A 27,228-nucleotide genomic window follows, 5' to 3' on the forward strand; every position below is an offset into this window, starting at 1 on the left:
CATGAAGGTGACCTGGTTCAAGGGTTCTGGTGTCGTGGGTGGTGCCTCATTAACAGTGCACTTGCTGAGCCATGGTTAACATTATGGTGTCACCTGTGCCTTCGTCAATGACATGACAAATTGTCTGGTTGTGAAAATAGTTGTATCACTTGTCTTTGACTTTTCTCAGCAACATCAGCAACTGCCAGCTTGGTAGCTTGTTCATGTTGGTTACACCAAGCACAGAGGAAGACTGCATGTGTTTATGCACTTCAGAGTTTTTTTTTTTTTTTTAAGAAGCATCTTTAGAATCACAACTCTTATGATGTAACTCTGAACTAAGCAGCTAGCTGCTGGTTAAACTCTGGCTCAGGCATGTGTAGCTAAGTAAAGGGAGGCTGTCGTGCATTCATACAGCTGGGAGTTGGGAAAATTTCCCATCTGGAAACGTCCCACTTCTGAGTTAAGAGCGTTTACAAACAAGCAACATCTGGCAGCACCAAGAAAATGTGGTCTATTTGTGCTGTCAAAATCGTAGACTGTATACAAAAGTCAACGCAGCTTCCAGGTCTGAAAAAATGAGGCCTTTGCAGAAGTGCCTTAAGCTGCTATAACATCGAGTGCTGCGAGAGGTTGGCTCCAAAAAGCCTCCAGCTCCACAGACTCCCATTCAACTTGATAATAGTCTAAAATAGTCAGTTCATTTATTCCACTAGTTATTTCGGTGTTGTTCCGGTTCCAACTATTAGTTTTCTGGTGGTCTATCTGAAAATAAACCTGTCCTTTATTAGATATTAGGCCTCAAAAAGCTGTTCATAAACCAATAGGTGATGTCACTGTCGGTTGGTCAGAACCCAGAAAAGTGACAAACAACCTCGTCACCGTCCATATACACCAATACAGAACGACATGGAGTTTAGGAGGTTGATATTAATTATACACTGCATTTCCACACATTTTGATGTCCTGCTGTTTTTAACATTAACACAACTAATTTGCGGTTGTGAAGCTTAGTTCGTCACCGTCTGACCTTGCCTTAATCCTGGTTAATCCAAATTTGGGCAAAGAGGTGGTGTATGGGTGGAGCTGAGGCAGGCCGAATGAGGTCTTATTGCTGAAACCAGCACCTTGTAGAATCGCTGTCTGTATAGCTTTGGCTGACAGTCTGTGGCTGAAACCTGTCAGCTCGCCACACACACACGTCACTCAAAGCAGCCCCAGCTCAGCATAACTTTTAATTTGAATACATTTCAAATGGTTACCTTTTTAAAAGAAACACTTCCCTACAGTTGTCATGAAGTTACACATAAAGACCAGAACTGTTTTTTGTACCAGGCTATGAACATGTTTATTTCCACTGTAACCTCATTAACGCACTGTTGGTGGCTGTGCATTGCTTACTTGCTTTTAGCTGGCTGTTACCGAATTACTTTGGCATTGTTGTAGCTCGAGCTAAGAGGCGCTAGTTTGATATACTTGGTGTCAGTCACTGATCTTGCTATAAAATTAAAATTCTGCTATTTCATAACACTAGACTTTTCAAAATGTCATTTTTAAAGGAAAATATATACCATAAAAAAGACAGCAAAAACTGTTATGGAGAAACAAAAATACATTTTCATTCCTTAATGATGAGTTCAGCTTTTTCACAACTAGTAAGACATGCATGGGTGTTAATAATGACAAATGATAGCGGTGCTATTCAGATGTTACAGTCCATCATCAGTTTTAATATTTATACCCAAGCTTTTCCTACTGTGACATCTCAAAATATCCTCTATAAATGCCTGTTTAATCATCACTTTCACATTGGCACACTGATGAGTTGCATTAGCATCGTGAATGGCTTTTTGGCCTCCACTGATTGTCCACTTTGTTAATAAGCTGCTGTGGTGAATGATAATAGAGATAATGGAAGCTCATCAGTAATAGTTTACAGCAGACGTAAAACCGTGGCTCTTACAGTGGACCTCAGGTCGTGCGTGACACGCTGTACCAAGCAGCTAGCTTTAACACCTGCTTTTCCCGGGGAGAGCACTACTGTCTCCGGGGTGAAAGGATCCTGTCATAAAACGGGCTAAGTGAGTGCATGTGTGTGCACATGATAGATGTGTGTGTGTAGACTCTCTTTTTAAGGGAAGTGGCTTTTATCCTGTGTCCGTTCAGCGCAGCCACTTGGTCAGGGAGCTGTGAAAGGGACACTATTCCCCCCAGCAGCAGACAGAGAGGCCCTTCAGCACACCGGAGGGGGAGACACAGAGAGAGACCCTCTGTGTCTGCATGAGAACTGAGGGGAAAGAGACGGCCATTGACCCTAAAGAAAGCGACGGAAATGGAGAATGGCCAAACATGTGTACATCTGCCTCTCATAATATTAGTGATCTAAACATACTGATGGTAACTGATCTCGAAAGTAGAGACACCCAAGCAGCAATTACACTGCATGTCGACATACTTGCTGGATGTAAATGCCAATTGGTACTGACATGTAGGGTGTCATCACACCTCCATGTTGTTGTTTGCAGAAGTAGGTAGGCTTTCCATGCATTTTGTTGTGTTTTGGTTCACACTCGGAGATTTGTTCCCTTATTGTCCCATTTGGTTGAAGTTTCACTGGCAGAAAGGGGTCCACGTATGTTAGACTCCAGTTGTTCTGACTTTAAGGGCTTCTCTGTTCTCCTCTTTTGTGCTCACAATGTTTGGGTCTGGTATTACCATGCTTAGTCATAGTATACTTTATTACAGCAGGCTGGTGACAGTTATCAATTTATTTGAATTCAGTCACAGTTTTAAGTGTTCTTTGGGAGGCATAATAGTAACTCTCCTTGCATTTGTTTTCGGTTTAACTTAAAGAAGCTAATAAATATCCACAGCATAGGTTTTTTCATTTTTAGTCAAGCTTCAAATTTTACTTGTTGATTGCTCTTCTGCAATAGTGTTTTTACATTCTTTCATTTACTGCAGTGCACATTCTCATAGAACTGGAGTTACATCCAGGTACTATTTGTGTACAAATAGGATGCTGTGCAGTTGCTGTTTTCCTCTATTCAACGTAGAGAGAGTGGTATTTGTAGGTTTTATCACTGCTCACTGTGTGTTATTGAAAAGTAGCAGATTACTGAGTCTTTCTTCAACTTCTTTTGCATTGTCTTCACTGATTAAAAACCTTCCCCAGCAGTAGAAACTTGCAGGAGGAAATACAACAAACACTGCAACTGTATTTTCAGTTGGGTTTTTTTACACTGACATGCATGGCAGCTCTTTCCACTCCCTTCTTTTAAACCAATTCAAAGTATTTACTGTCAATTTGATGTGCCTGTTCTGTATATTCTCACTGGTAGCCCAGCTGTGTGTGGTCACTGAAAGCTTTGCTGATCTCAAACAGACCCTTTTGCTACTCCCTCCACTGCCCTCCCTGGATGGGATCCACAGATGCTACTATTGCAGAGCCCGGGGCGAGACGACAGCCGACCCACCACAACATAATGCGAGGCAGTGCTCCGTGGCTCTGGGCCCAGTGTCCCCCTCACTGTCCCTGTGCTGTTGACCTCACATATTTTATGGGGTCTTAGGCGTTCAGCGGGCTGTCACGGCTCATTAGGAGCTTTAGAAATGAACTTGCCCAGCCGACTCTCTCAGTGATGAATAAACTTGGACAGAGAGAGAAAGCGAGACATAGGAACGGGTAGGGCAAAAGTTCACAAATGAGACCACATTCTGGGAAGTTTATAGAGGTCTGTACTTGTTGGCACACACACCCTTATATATAGTATATCAACATTCATCCTGCTGTTGAGCGGGTCGAGCTGTTCATCCCGCCTTCAGCAGCCAAAACAAACCAAAAGAAATTCATTATTCAGGGTTTTAGAAAAACTGTTTCAGTGGCTTTTCCATGCTGACAGGACCAACATTCTGAGGAAATCACTTGTTTTTAACTTTGCTTGCATCTGGATATTTACTCCATAATTGTTATGCAACCATCCTTTCCCCTCCCCAATTCAGTTGACAGTCTAATGGCCCACCAGAGGATATTTATAACTTGTTGCACTGTGCTCCATGGCCGAACTTGCCGCATACCAGACACAACTGATGAACTTTGGAGATTGTTGGTGAAACAGCATGGGAGAAATTGCCCCTCTACTCCTCTAAAGGCTGGTATCTGTGTTACTACCAAACACTTCTACGGGACAAGTAAAAGTAGATGTTTCACTTTAGTAGACTGCAGCCAATAACTAAGTGTGGTGAATAAAGATGACGCTCTAGGGCAGGAAACTTTTACAAGAATAATGCATTTTTACTTGGCTATTATTTGGTTAAATAGCTTAAAAGTAAGCACAAACAAATGGATGATGACAGAAAAAAACTAATCCAAGTTAAAGAGTGGTCATTTACATGATGGATGAAGTGAAAATGTTGCATATCCTTAAAAGGTCTTGCATGTCAAGAGAAATATCCCAAATTGGACCTCCCCTTCTTGTCTTGTACATCAACTACAGCTGTGTTTCTCATGTCTCCAGTCTTCCCCATACTTTTCCACTTTGTCCCACACCACAGTCATCCAGTCTGATCTCATGGTAGCTCTTAGGAAGCCATCATTGCTGGTTGGTAGGAGGAAGTTCCCATGCTTATAAATACATAGACTGCGTCATGTTGGCCGGTCAAAGAGCAGGTGAGGACGCCTGCTCAGAGAAGCAGTGAGTCTAGAATTGTTCCCAGGCTCTCTGTTACAGAGGCGGCACAAGGATGAAAATATCCAGTCTAACAAGTTGTTAGCCCTACGTTGAGGCACTGACTGTTTTTAGTTATTTACAGATGAATTGGATCTACTGAATACAAGTGGACTTGCTTCAGCACGGTATCTTATTCCATTCAGCTGTAAAATAAATGTTTCTGCCATCTTGAAGTGAGACTTTTGAAACAAGAAATACCACAATCTTCCTTATATTGAGGAAATGTTCATTTATAATTCATAAAATGCAGAAATTATTAGCAGTGAGCTTCCATATTCTCATACACTCAGACAGTCATTGTTGTAGAGCGAACATCAGTTGGCTGACTTAATGACTCCTCTTCACTTGTGTGCACTGGTACATTAAAGCATTTACCATTAACCTGTATAAAGTAGCTTGTAACTGCAATGACGTGTTCAGATGGTTCAGAAAATTACAGGGTTTTGCTTCAGTATATGAGATCCATAAGGCTACAGGTATTTTCACACCTGAAAGTCCCAACTAAGGTCTGAACCAAGGTTCATGTTTTTGTTACAGTGTATACATCTGTTCCAGATAGGTTTGGTTACACAGTGCAATTTTTGCGAGTGCACAAAATAACTGTACGACATACTTCCCTCCATTCCTAAGCTTGATATTGATTGGTCTGTAGACGGTGTGCATCTGACTTTGGCGTGTTCAATTCAGCTGGTAGCCTTTTCCGTTTGAACGGAGAGAAGTGAATAAAGAGATTAGGCATTTTGCGGACCGCAGGAACTATTTTACAGTTCTAAGAACAGTTAGGCTGGGGTTCCCCTTTTTTTGCATGTCCTCTCAGGTGGAACTTAAACCTATTTAAGTAAATTTTGTGGTACTTCTCAGCTTCTACCGCTGGGTACAATAGGAACTGCGGTGACCGAAGTGTAGTGTTTGGTCAAACACAGTAGCACAGGTAACCGATTAAAAGGTTAAAACACCTTGTAAACAGTAAGCTACTGGAATGAAGCCGTCTAAAACAACAGAGGAAAATGTTTCAAATGAAGGCTTACAAAACTAAAAATGGACCGATAACAAAGTTCAGGCTTTATTAAGCCTGTATGCATTGGAGGAAATACAGCGTGACTTTGATTCGAAGAAGACAAGTAGCAAATGTCGCTTGTTTACGTCGTGCTAAGTGGGTGTGCAGTGCTATTTGTTAAAATGCCAAAGGGCACATGTGAGGCCCTTGGACGTGCGCGAGCGCACAGCTCTTTTCTAGGGTGTAACCCCTGTTCCCACGGTGACGTGTCAATAATGTATATTTTTTTTAATAAAATCAGCAAGAGAATTCAGAGGTTTTTAATAGTTGTTCTGGATTACTCATCTGAAGCAGTCAGACTTCAGTCACAACACGTTCCTACAAGTGTTTCACAATAACAGCCTTTTTGGGAAATGAGGTGTTTCTCTAAAAAAACGCTCTGGGGCTTTGGACATGTTGAGTTTGTATTAACACGTAATGCAGTAACTGACAGTGCAAATGGTAGCAGATTATAACAAGGCTTCAAGTTGATATCGTGAATTAGTTAGTACATCTTAAATGTAATTCGGATAAATTTGACCATTCAATTTGTTTTCATTGGCTCTCATGAATAACATACGCTTTGATTCTTCAAACACGTCGAACATGGATTTCAACCAGATCAAGAAAACTAAAAACTTTGTCCTCACTGGGAGGAAAAAAAAGTGTCTGAGCATCATTCCGGTGCGCTACGGCAGAACTATGGTTCCAAATCATTTCAGAGTTCTTACTGACGGTTGTGAATGCAAACTGGAAAAAACCCTTAGAACCTATTTCATTCTAGGGGGGGGAACTCTCTAGAGGATAGTTTCTCTCAAGAAAGTCCTTAGAACTGTTTGGTCCAAAAACACCTATCAATTCCGTTGCCTCTAGTTCCATGTTACTTTTGCTAATTAGCACCAAACACCAAGCTCAGCTGTGGCTCATGGGACAGTCATTTTGTCATATTGGAATATTCGTGTTGAGATTGACATTAATGTCTGGCCCAAATTGTGTTGCAATCCACCCAGCAGTTGTCAAGACATTTAGCTAAAAAAAACAAAAAAATGCCAACTTCCTATTGGAGCTAAGTGAAAAGTTTGGATCACCAAAATTTCCGACATTGCCTCTTGCCCACCATTCTTTTTAGCTATGCTGTTTAAGTGGGTAAAAACAACTTGTATGTGACAGGTCAGCAGATTTGACTCAATAAAACATGAGGCACCATGATTTTGTTTGTTTTATATATATATTTCATAAAGACTCTTTCTCCCGTCTCAGAGGACTGTGTGCATTTTCAGCCTTGTTTAACAGACTATACTGGCCACTCCTCCGCTGAGACACACACACACACACACACACACACACACACACACACACACACACACACACACACACACACACACACACACACACACACACACACACCAGACTCAAATCCTGTGACAGTGGGCGTGGAGGTTACTTCTTATTATACTTCTTATTCTGCTCATGAATAAGTAAAGAGGAGGCCTGAGACACACACTCACCCACTTTCCAGACACATGCACCTGCTCCTGGATGGCCCCTGGTTATGTACAAATGCACATGCGCACACACACCCACACCCACTCAGAGATTCCCGGTCTTGTCCTTTGAACCCCGCTCTTCTTTGTTCTGATTGCAGCCCCAGGGGGTAGACAGTTAGGTGAGATGGCACTGCATGTCTAATGTCTTAGCAATCTATTCGCACTTCAAGGTAATGGTGCACAATATTGCTTTTTTTTCCCTTCTATATATCACACTCTTGTCGAGACAAAGATTTTATTTCTCTGTCATTACACCAAGTGTTGGGGCATTAATAATACTTGTGAGTGCTTAGAGTCAGTGTCCTTCATATCCCCAGTTTAAGGTTTGCTCCGCATACTATGATGCACAAGAGTTACGTATTCATTTCTATGTGACCTTTCTCAGCGAGGTCAGTGAAAGGTCTGAGGAACCAGTTCAATAATTAAAGAGGTTTTATCTCTGAAGCGAAGGCTCTCAGTGTCCACCAACCACTTTCCTCAGCGGTGTTGAGTGATGGCTGTGCAAATAGGAAATGAGAGTTGTTGTTTTTGAATATTCTAGCTGTAAGGGATACCGTGGCTGGTGGTGTTTCCACTCCGATGAATACACTCTGCATAGTGGTGAAGTTATAAACACTGTGCGAGTGTTCATATACTAAGTGCCGTGACATTTTAAGATTAATATAATAAGAGATTCATCTTGATTCTTGCTTGTCTGTCTATGACTCATCTCGCTCTCGCTTGCTCTCGCTTGCTCTCGCTTGCTCTCTAGTTTGTAAACAAATTAATAATCCTGTGTTACTTCCATTTGCAGACACAAAGGAACAGACTGGGATATGATTCCAGGTGAAAAGGCAAAGGAAGTCTTCAGCTTAACAAAGAACATAAATGGTAAGATGTTACATTGTATTGCCAGAAGTGTATTATTTGAACCTTGCAAACTGCATTTCAAGAATATGCTATGGTTTTGGTTTTGTCAATTCATTTAGAATAAAAGACCAAAACCAAGAATGTGTTAGTCCAACTGAATACTTCCCAACTGCCCGAACCTCTCTGTGGCTCTCGGGCCCAATGCATTTGTTTCTTCAACTGACTTTTCTAGTGAATCTTGAAAAAGACCCTTGGATATATATATATCACTTCTACAACAACTGGGCACTGCTTCTTTAAGTAGATGTTACTCAAGTAGGAGTAGACAGTACATTTGGAGATGGGTTTGTTGTACTAGCACGTATTTACACCGCCCGGATGGTGTAAATAAGAGGATTGACTCAAAATAAACTGCAGAGTCAGTGTTTAGCAGTGTGGCTGACTGATGTTTTTAATAGATTCATGTTTGAACAGTCCAGGAAAAAAAGATATATCAGCCTCCATTCATTGGTGGTTTTGATCATTTAATTGTATTTGCTGACATAAGAAAGAGAGAATATTGCCCCAGTTATCCTTTAATAAATTCTGTCAAACTGAAGTGAATATTAATAAGAGCCAACGAGGAAAAAAAAACACTTTCCTTGCTAGCTTAAACTCTAAAGAGTTTCTCACCATATCATTATTCTCAGCTTAAACCTAAGCTCTCTAAAACTCTTAAACATGCACTATGCTCAACTATATGCATGTAGCTTTTAGACTTATTAAAGATTGGTGTTTAACTTCAAGCATCTGCGAGTGCAGACCTCTAACCCTGCTTTTTTCTCCTCAGAGTATTTGCCATGCTACATGGGAAGGCTCTAAACTCCACCCTGGTCTTGCTCCTCATCCTCATCGTCATCACCTTTGCCACAGCCCACGGTCGCTCCTACCCCCGGTTTTCTCGCAATGATACGGAATTCCAGCATCTGGTGCTCCACCCAGATCCCTCTGTGGGGACAGTGTATGTGGGGGCCAGGGACCACCTCTTCCAGCTGGATGGATCAGATGGACTTCGGCTTGAGCAAGAGGAGACCACCGGTCCAGTGAGCGACAGCAAAGATTGCCTCCCCCCGGTCACTGAATTCAACTGTCCCCAGGCCAGAAGAACCAGTAATCACAACAAATTACTGCTGGTGGACCCAAAGGCATTGGAGTTGATCACCTGCGGCAGCGTCCACCAGGGCACCTGCCAGAAACGCAGCCTGGCATCAATCAGAAAGGTTCGCTTCTCCACTGAGAGGCCTGTGGATACGCAGTATGTGGCGGCCAATGATCCATCTGTGTCCACCGTGGGGCTGGTGGTGGGGCTTCGTGGTGGGGAAAGGACGGTGATGTATGTGGGTCGGGGATACACCGCCAGCCACCCACCCATCTCCACCCGTCACCTTTCATCAGAACCTGTCTTTTCCTACGAGGAGACAGCTAAGCTAGCCGTCGCTGGGCGTCTGTCGGAATATGACCATCATTTTGTGACTGCGTTTACACGACGCTCGTATGTGTACTTTTTGTTTTACCGCCGTGACATCAAGTCCGTATCGAGGGAATACCGGACATATGCTGCTCGAGTCTGCCTGGAAGACACCTCCTACTATTCATACGTGGAAGTTCCTCTCTTGTGCCGTTTGCCATCCTCTCCCTCCAGGACTTATAACCTGCTCCAGGCAGCCCAGGTACTTCTGTTTGTTGAGTCAAAACATCATGACCACCCATGTCCACCTGTTTGTCCTTCTCATGCCACCAAAAACAGCTGCAACCAGCCAAAGAATAGACATTACAAGATGTCTGAACATGCTCTGTGGTATCTGGCACCGAGACAGGAGCTGCAGATCCTTTAAGTTTTGAAACTGTGATGTGTATCCACCACAGATCAGACTTGTTCCAGCACATCCCTAGTTCATGGTTTGCCTCTATTTGGAGGACTGTTGGTAGCTACTCACCATGTCTGACCAAGTGCAGTCCACAAGTCTTTTCAGAGATGCTTCAACCCATCCATTTGTCCCTGAGGGTTTGGCCCTTATCGATTTCTCCTGTATTTACATGTTGACCATAAGATCCAACTTTTCATTGACTGTGTAAGATGTCCCTGACCTTGACATGTGCCTCTGTTACAAGACAATCAATATGAATCAATTTGCTTCATCTTTGAGTGGTCATAATGTTTTGGCTCATCAGTGTATGTTTCTCTAAATGATATCAGGGTACCTGGAAATGCTCGCTTTGTCGAGGCAACAGCTCATAATGTTGTTGAATTTCAGCGTGCGTGAATCTCAAACCTTGCTTTTATAAATGGGTTTAAATCAAGGCTACACTGATGCCAGCTGTGTTTAACGTTCTTGAGTTTTTCTCCCACGCCTTTGTTGCAACAGGTGGGACAAGGTGTCGGCCTGCAAGGCGAGGATCTGCTGGGAGTCTTCTCCACCCACCTCAGCTCCACAAACAACAATCCCTTGGATACCTCAGCTCTGTGCATTTTCCCTCTGGATGAGCTCGACAGACACATCGACTCCACCCGTGATCTCTGCTACACCCAAGATGGGCGGGTGGAGGGAAGAGGAGAGGTGGCCTACATAGAGTACGAGGTCAAGTCCAGCTGTGCCAACCTGCCCCCGGTAAGTGTACAAAAGATGAAGGAAGAGAAGGGCAAACATTTTGGGGATTAAGCATCAGTAGTTGAAGCTTACTTTTTTCTTGGAAGAAAAGCAAATATTTTGGAAATGTGGGATTTTAAAACAATGATTCTGTCAATAACATGCTCATATGAGCTTCTTTAAATGACTCTTCCTCCCAGAGAGGACTGTGTTTTCAGTTTTGTATTGCTCTGTGCTTTTTATAGCATGGATACAGGCTTTATAGTCATTACATTAAAGCTATGTATCATTTAGGATGTATTCCCTGATGTCTACCTGTACCTCAAGTATATTGACTCATTTGGCTCAAGTTTTCTGAGGAAAATAAAACAGATACAATGTGCAGCCAAATAACAAGGAATGACCGGACTGGCTAAATAAAAGGAAAAAGTAGTGGCTTCAGATAATGGATGGATAAAAGTCTAGTAATGAGGCCCTTGTCGTAAAGCCCTGAGCTCGCAGATGACCCAGGAGTAGCTTTGCCGAGTTGTAGCTATTGAGGCACCCCCTCCTCCGCCCTGTAGCCGCTCAGGTCCTCCCAGCCCTCACAACCATTTAATGGGTTCGTTTGGGATCAATAAAGCAAACTAACCCCGGATCATCTGTGCTGCTGCCTAATGAGCTCTGACAAGAAAGGATAGGAGTTCTCCTGAAACCCACTGACGGAGAGAGTGAGGGAAAGGGGGAGGAAACGGAAACATGAGAAAAGAAAGACTGGCGAAGAGAACGACAGTAAGAAAGAAGAGAAGAATCTAGAGGAAGAAAATGAGACACGGGGAGGAAAGAGATGAATAAAGGAAGAGGAAGTATTAGATCACAGTTCCCCTTCCAATAATGATAAGCCATCTTATTTTATTAATAAACAAACTCTGAGCAGACTAAAAAAAGATGCTCCTCCTTCAAGGCCAATTATCTGGAGACAAAGCGCAGAGACCTACTGAAAAGCAAACTATAAGAGGATGTTGGTCGTCTTAGAGAGAGCCTGCTTTAATCTATGTTGCAATCCTCTTAAAATGAATTAAGAAGATTCAAAGACTCTGAGGCAATAGTAGGAATCTAAACTTGTTAGTCTGAAGCTTGTGTTTACAAAAGAACACAACAAATCTTTCCAAATGGATTGTGATCAACATAAGACGGATATAAAAAAATCAAAAGATGACAGCGATAAAACTGTTTGCATTTCCCTAAGGACAAAGCAGCTAAAAAAAACCCTTTCTATCCTGTCACATGTTGTAGAATACCCTGAAGGCGTATCCCTGTGGCTCTGATCACACCCCAAGTCCGATGGCAAGCCGAGCACCACTGGAAGCTAAAGCCGCTTGGCACACCTCATCTGCCCGTCTCACAGCTGTGGCAGTCAGTGTCAGAGAGGGACACAGCATCGCCTTCCTGGGAGACTCCAAAGGGACTCTTCACAAGGTAGCTCACACATTAACATGCTTTTATTTTTAGTTTCTGTAGGGCCCTGGAGAGCCTCTCCCAGCATGCACCGGACGGAAGGCAGGGAGACACCCCTGACTCATCACCAGTAATATAAAAATGTTTAGACCATTGGGAAACTTCTTATTAGGGCAGTGTTCTGATTTTCCAGTCACTGCAGGCACACAAGCGTCAGGGCTTAACTAATACTGTGTCCATACAGCCCTGCCCTTGTGGCTCTAACTCTCTGCTTGGCCCATGAATCATATCCTAGCAAAGCAAACACACCTTGCACCACCTAAAAACATTTGAATCCAATTTCAGACATGTTTTTATTAGCCAAGTTCCCATATACTTCTGCATCACTATGTGACTACAGCCTGGATAAGTCCCATCATTCTGACACCCACCCTGTTCCAACATACACAGACCAGCATACCACCATGATCCCATCCTTAATGCATTTGCTTTTTGTTCTGCGGACTGCAGCGTGTGATTGTTGGAGACTTTAATGCATTTTTTAGTTAATACTTTAAAGCAGTGCTAGTTGTTTTTTTTTGGGGGGGGAGAAAACTGATGGAATGTTTTGCCCAGAATGGATGTCTGACGGGGGTGTCAACGTTTTTGTCGAGGTCTTTTCACTGTTGTCCAAAAACGGAAGCGTATCACCACCTTTTGAACATCTACATAGATGTGATAAGTTACGTGAAGGCATCAAGATAAGAGGATTGTAGACATAACTCTGCTGAGAGGTATTCGTATAGTAAGCCTGTTTTGCGGTGTGTGTGTGTGTGTGTGTGTGTGTGTGTGTGTGTGTGGGAGGGTGGGGGGGGGTTACCAGTCTAAATACTTTTAGGTAGCAGATAAAAGCAGCACTTCATGTAGCCATCTGAATTAAGCTATTGTAACAGGATTATTGTTTCACAGCAGGAAAAATTCCACAGCATCCAGATACCGGACTCTGACTGTGTGTACATGTGGTTAAGTCAAAGACAAAAGGTGGCCATTGATGACTCATAATAAATGTAATACTCCAGTAGTATTGGTGTCACCAACTAGATATTTGCAGCTGTAGTTAGCGAGATCTACATCTGTAGTTTAAAAAAATATATATATTTAGAACTATGCCCGTGTGTTTTCTTGCCTAGATTTAGATGAGGAGATTGATAACACTCTCACGTTGGTACACTATGGAGATTGAGCTTGGAGTTGTTAATCTTAGCTGAGCACGAAGACTGGACATATAGGCATGGAAAACACACCAACCACCACTTTAGGACTTTGTTTAAGTCATACACAAAGTAAAATATTAAAATGCTTAATTCTGGGTTTATGAAGAGATGTATGCTGGAACTAATATTTTTCATTCACTAATGTTCTTAAGTGAGAGTGATTTGTACTCTTATTTTTAGATTTTGGAGGGAGCCAGGCTAACCAATCACCCTCTGGCTTGAGTGTCGTAGTTGGACACAGACATGAATAGAATTGAATATTTAATCTAGCTCTTGGCAAAAAAGAGATTGAGATTGAAAGATTGATTATCCCAAATCTGGATTTATTCTTTTAAGATTAGGATAAATCTGCTGTATTTAATGAAATCACTGCAAATCAATACCTGTATATTTATCAACCTACTTCTCACATGAGGAGCACAGGTATTGTTGTTTGAAGACATTTTGTGTATAGGCAAAAAGGCATCTTTGAAGGATAGGTTCATATTTATTTCAAGTCCGACATAATGCAATACTGTATTGAATTAAAGCTATGGAAATATACATTGTTGACTATTGTATGTAAACTTACCACCTTAGAAACAATGGTGACACATCAGAAACCGCAACAACTTAATCGTATACTCTACACGGGTGAGCTCAGGTACTTCAACAAAGATATAAAGAAATAAAGAATAATAGTGGATTCATCATTATCAGAATTTTTTTTACTCCCTAAAAGCAGTATCGCCCCCAAAATTCCAGTATCCCGGCTCTTAAATCTTCTAAAGTTAGTCTTGTTAATAAAAAAATGTCCTCTTTGTGTTGCTCTCCTCCAACTCAGCTTAGCAATACTAGCAATATAACAGTCTGAGGAAACTTAGAGATCATTTCACATGAAAAACCCTGAAACTTTAGCTTTAGCTCAACTTTACAATGCATTCCACATAGAACAAGGATTTTGAATTTTGTCCCCCATCTCTTACACTGGAATCACTTCAGATCACATCAAGGCCGGTATGGACAGGAGGACTGATTACAGTAACACTCCCAGTGTTAATATAGGCAAATATGACGGGCAAAACAAAATACTGCCTAAATGTTTAGAAGTCACAGAGCATTACAGAACAACTTCCCATGCCATTATGTGTTGAGTGCATCCTCTTAATGGGACGACTAATTCTCCATTTTGTTCACAGTGATCTCATTAACATGAGGTAACATGAGAGTTTGAAGGCCTGGGAATCACTTAAGCCAGAGGTGTCTTCCTGTGCTTCATATTAGATTTGACTGTGCGATAATCTCATTCATGGCCACTTCTGCTGCACTCCTGCGCACGTGTAATTTGATTTGTGTTTGAGTTGTAAACCGAAGAAGGTATTTCTTTTTCTTGTGTTATTTTTATTTTTTGCCAGCCTTTCCTTTTGGTCTTGCATTGTGAGGAATTTAGCCCTGTTAAAAATGCTTGTCCTGGAAATATAAATCCAATGCTCGTGATATTTCTTACATATAAGTACCACAATTTCTGGAGTATCATCTGTTTTTTTCCGGTGTAATATTCCAGGTATATCTTGGTCAAGATGGCATGGTGGATGTATACGCGAACACAACAATCCATCCCAACTCCCCCATTAACAGTGACCTTTTACTGGATCAGAATGGAGCACACATCTACGTCATGTCCAAATCTACCGTAAGTCTACAAAGAATGCTGTTACACAGTTTTGGATAGTTGCAGGTTTTATTTTTCACGTGTTTTAATGTTCAAAATACTGAACAGATCTAAAACCGGCCGCAGCCTTTTTGGTGAGTCTCCCCATTCAACCTCTCACCCAGATGTCTCCATCCACGAGACTGAACATGGCTTGTCATTCATCGTCAGACAATTTATCGTTTGTCAGAGTTTTTCAGGCTTTGATACTTCCTCAAGCTGTGTCTCTCTCACTGAAAAAGAGGATAAAAGAATAAGAATCAAAGAGTATAAAAGAAAACAGAGAGGCCAGCTGGCTGTCAAGGTCAAAGGTCACACACCACTATGATGAGTACAACAGTGAGCAGGAGGTGTTAGGTCGGACATAACAATGGTATTGATCAGAGAAAGTGGCCTGCATTGTGTTGGCACACTCCCTACAGAGCGTGTGTGGGTAGCTATAGGTGCTGATAAATGGATGTGGGAAACCACAAGTCTATACACCGAATGGCTTGTGTCAGTCCTGAACCACTGAACACCTTCATCTCATGTAGAACTGCAGCCTCAAGTTTCATTTAACAAGTATTGGGAAGGCTACCTTAAAAATTTAATAAGTCACAGGTTAATAGTTACCCCGGTAAAATAATGGCTAATGTAACTATTTGGAATTCTTTAATAAAGTAATGTTACTTCTTACATTTGATTACTTCACGATTACTTACCTAACAAATGTTTTAAATTGGACCATAAATCTGAAAAGTCCTAAGAAAATAAATTCTAACTAGGCGGTGTAAACATCACAACACTATTAGACTTCTTCAATATAATTTGAATTAAGATTGGAATGTTTTGATTTTAAAGCACTGCCACGAAAATAAATCACAAGTATGTAGTTCACAACTGACTCCAGTCAAGGAAAAATGTTCCCATAACCTCAAACCAAGTCTGCATTCAGGCCAACTCCATGCTGAGTGATGATACATCTAGCAGCAGGGCTGAGTACTGTTCACAGTTGTCGACACTGGTTCTGAATGAGTCTTTTTAAATATCTCTTTGTTTTATCCGACGACACGGCCAACCGTCTTGGGGTGGTTGGCAGACGAGAGGCAGTGCAAATTAAAGCAAAAGAACCAATCAAAAACAAGCCTAAGAATTTGAGCACATATTGCCAAATTAATGGAGCCTGTCGAGATGCAGACTAAAGCCATTGCTGTGTGTAGAACTACACATACCGTAACTTGCATGTGTGCGCAAAGCCAAGTAGCCTCTGCTTTTTTTCATTTCATTTTTTTCTAAATAATACTTAGCTGAGTGCACATAAAGAAGATATGTTAATATGAAACCTCTCTCATTTATAACCAAAAGAAAAAACTAAACATCCATGATCAATTTAGGAGTTGAAAGTTCTAGAAAAAGTCAAATTGACTTTGTGAAGCAACGGCTATGTAGCTGTGAACTAGCATCATCACACACAAGCACTAAGTTACAGACAAGCTCAAATACTGAAAAAGAAAGTATCATAAAGAGGATATATAATAGACTCTCTTGCCATTCGTGGCTGAAAAAATGTGAATGATAACCGTGAATGTCACGCAACCTCGGTCGAACAACATAACTGGAAGTGGATGGACTGCTTTGTCAGTTTATCATACTGATCTCGTAAGATGGGCGGGTGGAGGGAAGAGGAGAGGTGGCCTACATAGAGTACGAGGTCAAGTCCAGCTGTGCCAACCTGCCCCCGGTAAGGATACAGAAGATGAAGGAAGAGAAGGGCAAACATTTTGGGGATTAAGCATCAATAGTTAAAGCTTACTTTTTTCTTGGAAGAAAAGCAAATATTTTGGAGATGTGGGATTTTAAAACAATGATTCTGTCAATAACATGCTCATACTGTTAACTTTCAGTTAAGTTCAAATCTAAAAAAAAAAAGTTTCAATAAAGTAATATTGGTCCTAGTTAGCGCATTGACATGAAAGAAACTGTCATGAAATAATGATTAAAGGTAATTTAATATTGTTTTACTAATAATTATGATTTTGCAAAGCAATAAACAAAGTGAGCTTTACATGAGGCGTGAAGGATAAATAATGACATTTAAGCAAAGTAACAATTAAGCAATGATCATTCAGCATAGTTAGTGTCAAGCGTAAGTTATGAAGTTGTGGTTGGGAATTATAGAAAATCCATGGCACATGGGAAGTTAAAAGTCATTTTATAAGGGCTTGTGTATTCATGAGGGAGTCACATTTCTTTAAATTGTTAACCACAAGGTTATTGAATGACACACTGACTGAATGAGTTGTGCAATGCTTTATTTATATTCAAGCTAGTGAGTTTCTGAAATGTAAAATAGTAATACAGCAGTCCTGTCTCGGTTTACTCTTTCTGAAAGCCATTTAGAATAGTTGATGCTTAATTAAATACAGAAAACTATTACACAGTAAGCTCGACCAAATCAACCAAAATTAGGCTTTGTTCTTACCCTCACTTATCTGCCATTTCCAGGTAGAGAAGCGTCCAGTGGCAGAATGTGGAGATCACATGGACTGTCAGTCTTGTCTGTCTGCCAAAGACCCCTATTGTGGTTGGTGTGTCCTGGAGGGAAGGTGAGTCAGTATGCACTTGTTTTTGTAAAAAGAAAACAAGTTCATAGATAAGTAAATAATGAATCATCACTGCTCCTCTCCTGTAACACTTCTGTGGGGTTTCAGGTGTGGCCAGCAGTGGGAGTGCCAGCGAGGGTCTGTACAGGGTCAGTGGTTGTGGAGTTTCAACCAGATGCAGCAGTGCCTCAGTATCCAGCACCTCAGCCTCTACAACATCAGCCGCGGGGTGAAAACTGATGTAAGACAGGGGAAAGAGTGGGTTGCGAATGGGAGCAATGCACTAGAATATTTTGCTATGTGCCTTTTGCAGTCGAGTTTTAGTCCTCGAAGATTTCCGAGTTAAACCCTCAGTGGGTAGATTTTAAAAGCACCACTTTAAATGCTTAAACTCTTTTTCTCGCTTTTCTGTCTTTTTCCCTTCTTTTTCTTTACGTGTCCTTTTCTCTTCAGATCACAGTGTCAGTCGAGGGCCTCCCCAGTCTAAATCAAGGAGAGACCTACTCTTGCTTTTTCCAGGACACAGAAACTCCTGCCTTTCTCACTACCACTGGTGTTGTATGCTCCACCCCTGATGCCAGCAATCTGCCCCCAATTGGCCATGGAGATGGTGAGTGTTCGGTTAGGAACTGCTTAAAATGTTTCAGTAAATTTTCTTTTTTAAATCTTTACTTCAGGACAAGTCATTTGAACTTAAATTCACACCAAAACAGTACTTTAATGCTTATAAGAATAACCAGGGCTGGGTATTCTTTTAATGGCATCGACTAAATTGTTTCAATAATATCTACTATTAAAAAATGCCTTGCCGTTCGATACCAAAATTTGACACATATAATACATTCACACCAACACGTTGCCAATTTATGACGCATAACTTTTTCTCTGTTTATGTAGGAGTAAATATCATCAGCGTCAGTGAGCCCACACTGTGTTTATCATAGTAGCCTCGAATTGGGCGGCTCGCCCACATAGATACAAATCAGTCAGCTGAGGGAAATTTTACATAAAAATTGCTGATTTCACATTTTGCAAACTAATATTTGGCCACATACCCATCTGGGGTACATGAGCTGCAGTAACTGAGGCTTCTTTGGGCAGCTGGCTAGTTAGCATTTACTGATGGCATGTGAGGTGTTCAGGGGATATAGGTAATTGTAGCTACAGAAAATCTGGGTTAAATTTAATAACTGCAGGAAAACTGAAGATTTGCCCTGTAGTCTGTAATGGTTTTCTCTTTTACTATCAAAGTCAAGGTATCAATATCAGTAACCAAACATTTTTGGAATGATTCCTTGTCCTAAGAATGACAAGCATTTGACATAACATTTTTCATCAGATGTATTGAGGCTGACTTGCATGCTGACATCTGATTTTGCTCTTATGCAGAGTTTGTAATGGTGACCCTGTCGCTGCGTTTCATAAACGTGACGGTAGCAGAGACAGAATTCACCTTCTACAACTGCAGCTTGGTCCAGCAGCTCTCTGGACGCAGGCCGTAAGTACACGCACGCACGCACGCACGCACGCACGCACGCACATCTCATCACTCAACACATTATTAAATCTAATTTAGTGAAATACATTACGTGTAAGCATGTCTATCAAAGTGTTTTGAGCTTATTGCTTCTGAATGAATACCTGTTTGTACATTAGAGGCCAGACTAATGATGGTTAGATCTTGTGCCTAACACACTGTGATTGTTTGAATAAATTCAAGATTCCCAAACATGTTAATTCTTGCTGTGGTGCAAGTGAACAGAACATCAAAGTATAGATAATACAGTGGTGGTTATTGTTGTTGGGCTTTCACATGGTTTTACTGTCACAAATTATTATCATGATTTCTTTTGTTGTCCTGCTCTGTGTGCTGCTAGATGCCAAGGCTGCGTTAGCAGTCGCTGGGGGTGTAACTGGTGCATCCACCAGCATGTCTGCACACACACACACACCTGCAGCCAAGGATTCACCATCTACAACCAAAATGTGAGTGCACACTAAGTCTAAAAAGGAAGGCTTATCAATTGTATTGAGAAATGTTTATATGCTAATTGATCTCAGGGGCTGGAGAAAGCACTGTGACTGAAAAGCACTGGGTCTGTCTTGCTGATCATTTATCATACTGCTTTGTGCACCATACTGCAGTATTTAGTCTGTGCATGCATTGTTTTGTCATGTTTGATGTTTTTCTATTTGCCTTAGTTGTGTTTTTTTTTTTTTTTTTTTTTTTTACCATGAACCCTTTTTTTTTTTATGTCACTCATAAGTTACTTTTTAATGTTCCTGCATACCCTTGTGTTTTATCCTAATTTTGTCTCCCCACGCTTTTTTTCTTGTCCCCTCCTTTCCTTGCTCGTTCACTTGTGCTACTCCATCGTCAAGTTCAAACAGCCAACACCCACCATCCCCCCACCCACCAGCAAACCGACCCCTTCATCTACTGTCGCAACTGCAACAACAACAACAACAACAACAACAACAACAGCAGCAGCAGCAACAACAACAACCACCACCACTACAACAACACAGCCACCACCCACAGAGACATCTGCCCCCACCACAGCAGCTGTCCCATCGACTAACACCACAGTGACACCCACCACCACCCGTAATGCTGAATCCACCACACCAGTTACCCTCCCCACAACTTCCCCCTTTGTCAGGACCTCTGCCCAGGCCACCACTATACACACCGACGTCCCCACCACAGCCGGTTCCCTCTCCGATATGGAGGGAACAACAACAACAAGAGGTTTTTCAAAAGATGAGGGCACCTTAAATATCACTGATGAAACTCCCCACACTACATTACCCAGCAGCACTAGTGGCCAGATAGACCCTCACCTGAGAGTTTTAGAGCAATCAGGTGAAGCGGTGGGCTTTTCCTCTGAGATAAGTTCGACTACTGCCAGTGAAGTGGCCCTTTTTACACACCGTGCTATCGACGACGACAAAGAAGCCGTTTCTCTGGCCACCTCTGAAGAGAATGACTCACCTCCGTGGCTGAATGGGTGGGAGGAACGACAGGGAAAGACTGAGGCAGATTCTGCAACAGAGTCATCTGTTGTTCTCATCTCTACACAATCACCTGAAACAGTTATTGACCTCAACACTCAATCTGCAACAAACGTCCAATCTGATTCTTCAACTGACTTTTATTTTATGGTGAGTTTGGAACCCGTGTGTGGAATCAGTGCAGAAACATTGCTCAGAACACCACAATACACTGCTTTAATCAACAGTTTATTCACTTATTTGCTTTTTTTGCAATGAGAGCAAAAGGAAAGGTTTAATACCAATATTTGTTCAATGTGACGCTACATTTAGCTGGCAGTTACCTTATCTTTGCATAAAGACTGCAGGCAGTGGGGAATGTAGCTGGCGTGACTGTCCAAACAACAAAATTCAATACCTCAACATGTCTCAAACTGTTTTAACTACCAGGTGATATCTATTTCGGTTCATCTGTTGAAGAGAGCCAGGCCAACTATTCGCCATATTTCTAGTATTTATACTAAGCTAACCTAGTTTTCTCTTCCTGCATATTTACCAGACAGATATGAGAATGGTTGTCTCACTTAACTCCCAACAAAAAAAATATTTAAGTTGCATTTCCTAAATATTTTAAAGGATTACTTTAAGTAATACTGTTTATTTTATCTGTGAAGATTAAAGCTTTAATGGGATAGTATAGTTGTTGTTTTTTTAAGTGGGATTATGTGATGGAGTTTTGGGTGTATTACCTTTCGTACATTTTCCACAATAGACCAGTAACTGTCAGGTAAAATTACTTGTCTGTTAAAGGAGTTTGGTGGTTTGCAAGACAGGGATATAAAAGCTTCAGTTCACTGTCAGAAACAGTTAACTGACACAAGATGAATGTGAAAATATTCTAAATATGACGTAAACTTAAACTGATTCGAATGCAGTTCCTCTTAAAGGCTCTACTGTCTACAAAACCAGCAAATTATGTGATGTGAAGACGCAATTCAGCAATGTAGACATTAACCTGGCAGTTATTATTGACTTGTCTACCCTCTCCATATCATATCTGTTCACCTCATTCAGTGCTAGCTATAGATATTTATATTTTACTAACCCAGGACATTTCCTCTGCAAGCTAAGGGACATCTGATCAGACGTTTTGTAAGAAGTGAATTCCCTTCTTGTGTTGTTCTTGTATGTCGTATATTTTGTTGCTGGGATGTTTTTTGGTTTCGGCTGTCACGCATTTTGTTTGGATTTCAGGTATAAGGTGTGTTTGCATGATTTCATGGGAGGGGAGTGCTGGCTGGTGTGATGTTTTGGTTTGGATAATTTAATGTCAGAGATACATTTTCTTGGTTCAAGCTGCTTAACCCCTTAGTTAAACTAAATAGCAACCATTCAGTGAAACTCATGACCGTGCCGCTGTGAATTAAATTAGCAAATTTGTTTTATGAAAATCAATGTGAAAGAACCTGAACATTTCAAGACATCTTTGGGAAGACCCGGAACAACAGATGTGCAGTGGAAGTCCACCACAAGTGGTCATTATTATCACATTTAATTCAATTAAACTTTATTTATATAGCGCCAAATCACAACACAGGTTATTTCATGGCACTTAACACATTAAAGTCCTTACAGCAGAACTTTACAGCATCATACAGAGAAACCCAACAATTCAACAATTCCCACATAAGCAAGGAGGGAAAAAAACCCCTCTTCTTTAAGGGAGAAAAACCTCCAACAGAGGGAAGGAAAAACTCCCTCTTAACAGGAAGAAACCTCCAACAGAACCAGGCTCAGGGGTGGGCGGCCATCTGCCTTGACCGGTTTGGTGTGAGAGGAGAGCAGAGAGAGAAAAAGACAGCATAGAGATACAAGAGAAGAACTGTTGGTGGAGACAACAAGCGCAGGGCCGAGACATGCAGCTCCATGATGGGACATCTACAAAAGAAAGAAGAGAAACTACGCGAGCGAGGGAACTGAATGGAGACAACAGATAATAAGCAAAAACTATGGGAGAGAAAAAGATGGTGAGGTATGAGTCAGTTAAAGAGTAGGAGGAAAGAAAAGAAGCTCAGCATGTAACGAGGTCCCCCAGCAGCCTCGGCCTATAACAGCATAACTAAGGGTTGGTTCAGGTCTACCTGAGCCAGCCCTAACTATAGGCTTTGTCAAAAAGGAATGTTTTGAGTCTAATCTTAAAGCTAGAGAGGGTTTCTGCCCCTCGAACACAAACTGGGAGCTGGTTCCACAGGAGAGGAGCCTGAAAACTGAACGTTCTGCTTCCCATTCTACTTCTATAAACTCTAGGAACCACAAGCAGACCAGCGTACTGAGAGCAAACTGCTCTGCTAGGATTATATGGTTCTATAAGATCTCTAAGATATGATGGAGCCTGGTCATGTAGGGCTTTGTAAGTCATCAAGAGAATTTTAAATGATATTCTTGATTTCACAGGAAGCCAGTGAAGAGAAGTTAAAACTGAAGAAATATGATCTCTCTTGCTAAATCCCATCAGTACTCTTGCTGCAGCATTTTGGATCAGCTGCAAGGTTTTTAATGAGTAATTTGGACATCCTAACAGCAAGGAATTACAATAATCTAGCCTAGAAGTAACGGCTGCATGAATGAGTTTTTCTGCATCACGCTGAGGAATGATTTTCCTGATTTTATTAGTATTATGTAGATGAAAGAAGGCAGTTCTGGAGATTTGCTTTATATGGTGGCTAAAGGACAAATCCTCATCAAATATGACTCCAGCAAAGCTGTGAGGAACCTTGGAGGCCAGCCAAATGAGCAGGATCCTGATGTAGGTCTGTATAGTATGGCTACGTTTTCTCATGAATAGATTTTTCTCATCATCTTTTGTAATGTGTCATCAGGAATGCCCATGTGTGGAGAAAGTTCAGGACTCTTCTCTCCTCCCTGTCAATGTGGAGAGGAAGATCACTCTGGTGGGACAGCACCTCAACCTGTTTCAGGTAATGTAACCAACCACAGGGTTAACTGCTCTTTTTATCTGCAGTGCAAGACTACTCGCCTAAAAAGATGCGATATTCAAGGAATGTTCCTCTTCAGGTCGGATAACGTTATCTAAAAACATTCTAAAACATTCTAACAATACGTCAAGATTGTTAACACAAAATATTTATTACATGTTTTTGAAGCATGTTATCCTACTCTGAATTTATATCACTGTGGTATAGTGGGAAAAAAAAAACATGCTACCAAAAACATTTTAAGCATTATGGCATAATGTTGAAAATATTATAAATTTTTAATTCTATTCTATTTATATAGTGCCAAATCACAACAAAAGTCATCTCAAGGCTTTTATAACATAGTAAGGTCTTTACTACAGAAATTTACAACTTTGTAGAGAGAAACCCAAATTTGAACAATCCCCACATGTTGATGGATTAACTCTCTTTTAACAAGAAAAAAATGTCTGACAGTTGGAAAGAATAAACTCCCTTTTAACTGATGAAATCTTGTAACAGAGCCAGACTCAGAGGTGGGCAAACATCTGCTTTGAAGGTTTGGATAAAGAGAGAGCAGAGAAAGAAATGATCAGCATTCAATCAAAAAACACTAAACGTCATGTAGTTTCGTGGGGCCTGTGACCACTAATCAGAACATGCAGCTCCGGAGCCAGAGATTCCTGCAGAAAAAGCACAAAACTATATTTTGAAACTGTGCTGCTGTGACAGTCAATGATTCAAAATATGAATTATTATAATGTGCTATGTGTGGTGTGCTCTTTAAGGATGACAACTTGGACTACGAATGTGTGTTGGACATTGAGAATCAGTCAGTGGTGGTGGATGCCTTCGTGGAGCCGGATGCCACACAGCCATCGGTCTTCTTTATCACCTGTCAACTGCACCAGGTCAGAAATTATCACTGTTGCCCGGAAATAATGACAAGGATGTTGAATATATTCATTTACACACTATCCTTGCCTAATTTAGGTGTGTTCGTTTTATGGTTCTTCGTAGAATGTTGTTTAGTTTTAACACAAGTTGTGCCCCATATTGCAACATCACTGACTTTCCCTGGATTTGTTTGTATTGTACTGCTTTCTTTGTCAACTGTAGAGATTGACAACTACACTGACTGTCTGTCTCAATCTAATAGAGTAAACCTTACTCATTTCATACTATTTATAATGTCTGCAAATCACTTTTAATCAAGAAACACAGCAGTCACAACCAACCCCATATTACACCAATAAACCACCGCCTTACTATGTAAACACAAATCAATAAGCCGACGTCTTTTGATTGTCGGTTTTTCCGTTTGCATGAATGTGTTTTGTTAGCTCTAATAACCAGATAATTTGACACAATCTGCAACATGGCTTCGCATAACATCAGGTCATGCATGTGTATTGCTTGTGCTGTTTTGACTGCTAACTGCTGCTCGTGTTTCAGTATGCATATTCTGTCTCGATGGAAGAATACCCAGCCATGATCAACGTGAGGAGAAAAAACAACTTCCTCATTGACAGTGCTGAGGATCTGTATGGTGGGTATTTGTGTCAGAGATGAGACAGTTTGTTTACATATAGTAATAAATGTGTACGTGTTGGGTATTTGTTTAACATGAAATCCGGTCCTTTCCCTCTTGGCTTCAGTGACTCTGTTCAATTGTTCGGTGGGTCGGTCAGACTGCAGCCGATGTCGTACTGCCGACACCAAGTATGGCTGTGTTTGGTGTGGTGGTACTGCCAGCTCCCGCTGTGTCTACCAAGACTCCTGCACTGATGAGATTAAACACACCTGCCCGGCACCGGTCATCCACTTTGTAAGATTTGTTTGTACCTTCTTTTGAACACTTTCTATGCATTGTTGTTGCTTTAAGAGAGAAAGAACAACAGAAAGAACTGCAGTGATTTAATTTTTTTGTGTGTGGCCATTTGTGTTGAAAATGTACATTCTGAGAAAAGCAAGTTGTGTGCATTCAATTTGAAATGTGAATTCTCATCGTGTTTTGGACTGCTTTTGCACTCGGCGGTTGTCCCCTCTGACAGCGTGGAGATTAGCTACAACAATCTGCACCAGCTGTGTGTGACTGGCTCATTTTCAAACTTATCAGAAACTGCTAATGTTTCTTTTTTTTAATCCTAAAATGAGGTTCAAAGATCTCTTTTACCCTTGGAAGACACAAAATACTCAGTTTGGAAATTAGGCAAATTAATTTGTTAAAATATGGTGAAATGACATCACTTCCTCTTCCTTTATTGAAAAATACAGAGCTTTTAGGTTTTGAGATTTCACATCCTCCTAATATATGTGAGTTGCATACTGGACTGGGATTGGTTTCCAAACTAGTAGTTATGTCACACAGTCATGCTTGCGCATACATGTGTTGAACTCAGACTTAAGGCGAGCACAGAGAAAATTTCCTCGTTCAGCAAATGCTGTTGCAAACAGTGCAAAGTAACGTATCTACTGTCCATATTATGACAAAGGAAAGGCCAGCATCGACATTGTTTATGTTCAAGCTGCCTCCAATATTAAATGTCAAAGCATTTTTCACTTTTATTATAGGATAGGCAGAGGGATGATGGGGAAAACATGGGGGAGAGCCATTTCATTATTTTAATGTTGCATTGATTTAAATTTGTTCTATTTATTAAATTCATCACGTTTTAAGTGTAAACTCTTGTAAATTTCCCTCTGAATAATAATGGAATATAGATATACAGTACCATTAAATAGAAAATACTGAAGTAAAGTACAGAAACCTCGATTTTGTACTTAAGCAGTCAAAGCAAATGTTCTCACTTATATTCCGCCACTGTGATTTGTGTTGTATGAAAGGCTAAACAGCAAAATAAGATTCACTCTTCATTTCCCATCTCGTTCTTCTCTTAGCCAATCAGAAATTGGAGATTTTTGCAAATCAATAAGGGAAAATGTACCCTGAGTTTTCAATGAAATCCTAACAACACTCTGAATCACAACCCCGGTTTCATAAATTCGCTGAATGTGTCATTACATCATTTTTATGTCTCACTGCCATGGTATCTGAAGCATTAGATCAGCATGGTGCACTGACTGACTCTGTGTTTGATCACACAGGATATACAGTACATCTCATTCTTTTGTCATTCTTGTATTTCAGCTGGACCCGGTATCTGGTCCTGTGGAGGGAGGGACAGTCGTCACCATTTCAGGCTCTAACCTCGGCCAGAGAGCTGAAGACATCCAGAGCTCAGTGACAGTAGCAGGTGTCCCCTGCAGTGTCATCCACAGCAGATATGAAGTCTCCTCAAGGCAAGTCACCGGTACACCTCAGAATAACCATAATTACAATGTACAATACAGCTTTCCCTCATCTATTCCAGCAGTGACAATTTTGTGACTGTAACCTATAGGATAGTGTGTGAGACTACGAGCAGCGGAGGGGAGAAGAGCGGCCAGGCTTCAGTCAAAGTGACGGGAGGAGGACTCGGGCTGTCGGCTCAGATCTTCAGCTTCCAGGTAAATTCAGCAACGACGG

The 27,228-nt window shown here is 41.2% G+C and overlaps 1 protein-coding gene across 2 annotated transcripts in view; it reads left to right on the plus strand.

Moving 5' to 3' along the window:
• plxnb1a (plexin b1a) overlaps positions 1-27,228 on the plus strand; it is a 70,864-nt gene that overhangs the window by 24,260 nt on the left and 19,376 nt on the right. Inside the window, exons 2-18 of one of the 2 annotated variants that reach the window (XM_069140765.1) lie at positions 8,086-8,162; positions 8,971-9,850; positions 10,547-10,789; positions 12,044-12,226; positions 15,002-15,130; positions 17,633-17,733; positions 17,839-17,971; positions 18,184-18,340; positions 19,120-19,228; positions 19,608-19,716; positions 20,113-20,895; positions 23,604-23,702; positions 24,488-24,610; positions 25,155-25,248; positions 25,358-25,527; positions 26,851-27,002; positions 27,104-27,209. In XM_069140765.1, the coding sequence (XP_068996866.1) occupies positions 8,981-9,850; positions 10,547-10,789; positions 12,044-12,226; positions 15,002-15,130; positions 17,633-17,733; positions 17,839-17,971; positions 18,184-18,340; positions 19,120-19,228; positions 19,608-19,716; positions 20,113-20,895; positions 23,604-23,702; positions 24,488-24,610; positions 25,155-25,248; positions 25,358-25,527; positions 26,851-27,002; positions 27,104-27,209 (3,561 nt within the window). In that variant the 5' untranslated portion in view covers positions 8,086-8,162; positions 8,971-8,980. The remainder of the gene's footprint in view (positions 1-8,085; positions 8,163-8,970; positions 9,851-10,546; positions 10,790-12,043; positions 12,227-15,001; positions 15,131-17,632; positions 17,734-17,838; positions 17,972-18,183; positions 18,341-19,119; positions 19,229-19,607; positions 19,717-20,112; positions 20,896-23,603; positions 23,703-24,487; positions 24,611-25,154; positions 25,249-25,357; positions 25,528-26,850; positions 27,003-27,103; positions 27,210-27,228) is intronic. The other variant, XM_069140766.1, reaches the window with a different exon arrangement.

This window comes from Embiotoca jacksoni, unplaced genomic scaffold (genome assembly GCF_022577435.1).
Source record: "Embiotoca jacksoni isolate LCO1_2020_lvr unplaced genomic scaffold, fEmbJac1.0.p SCAF_9, whole genome shotgun sequence".
NCBI lineage: Eukaryota > Metazoa > Chordata > Actinopteri > Embiotocidae > Embiotoca > Embiotoca jacksoni.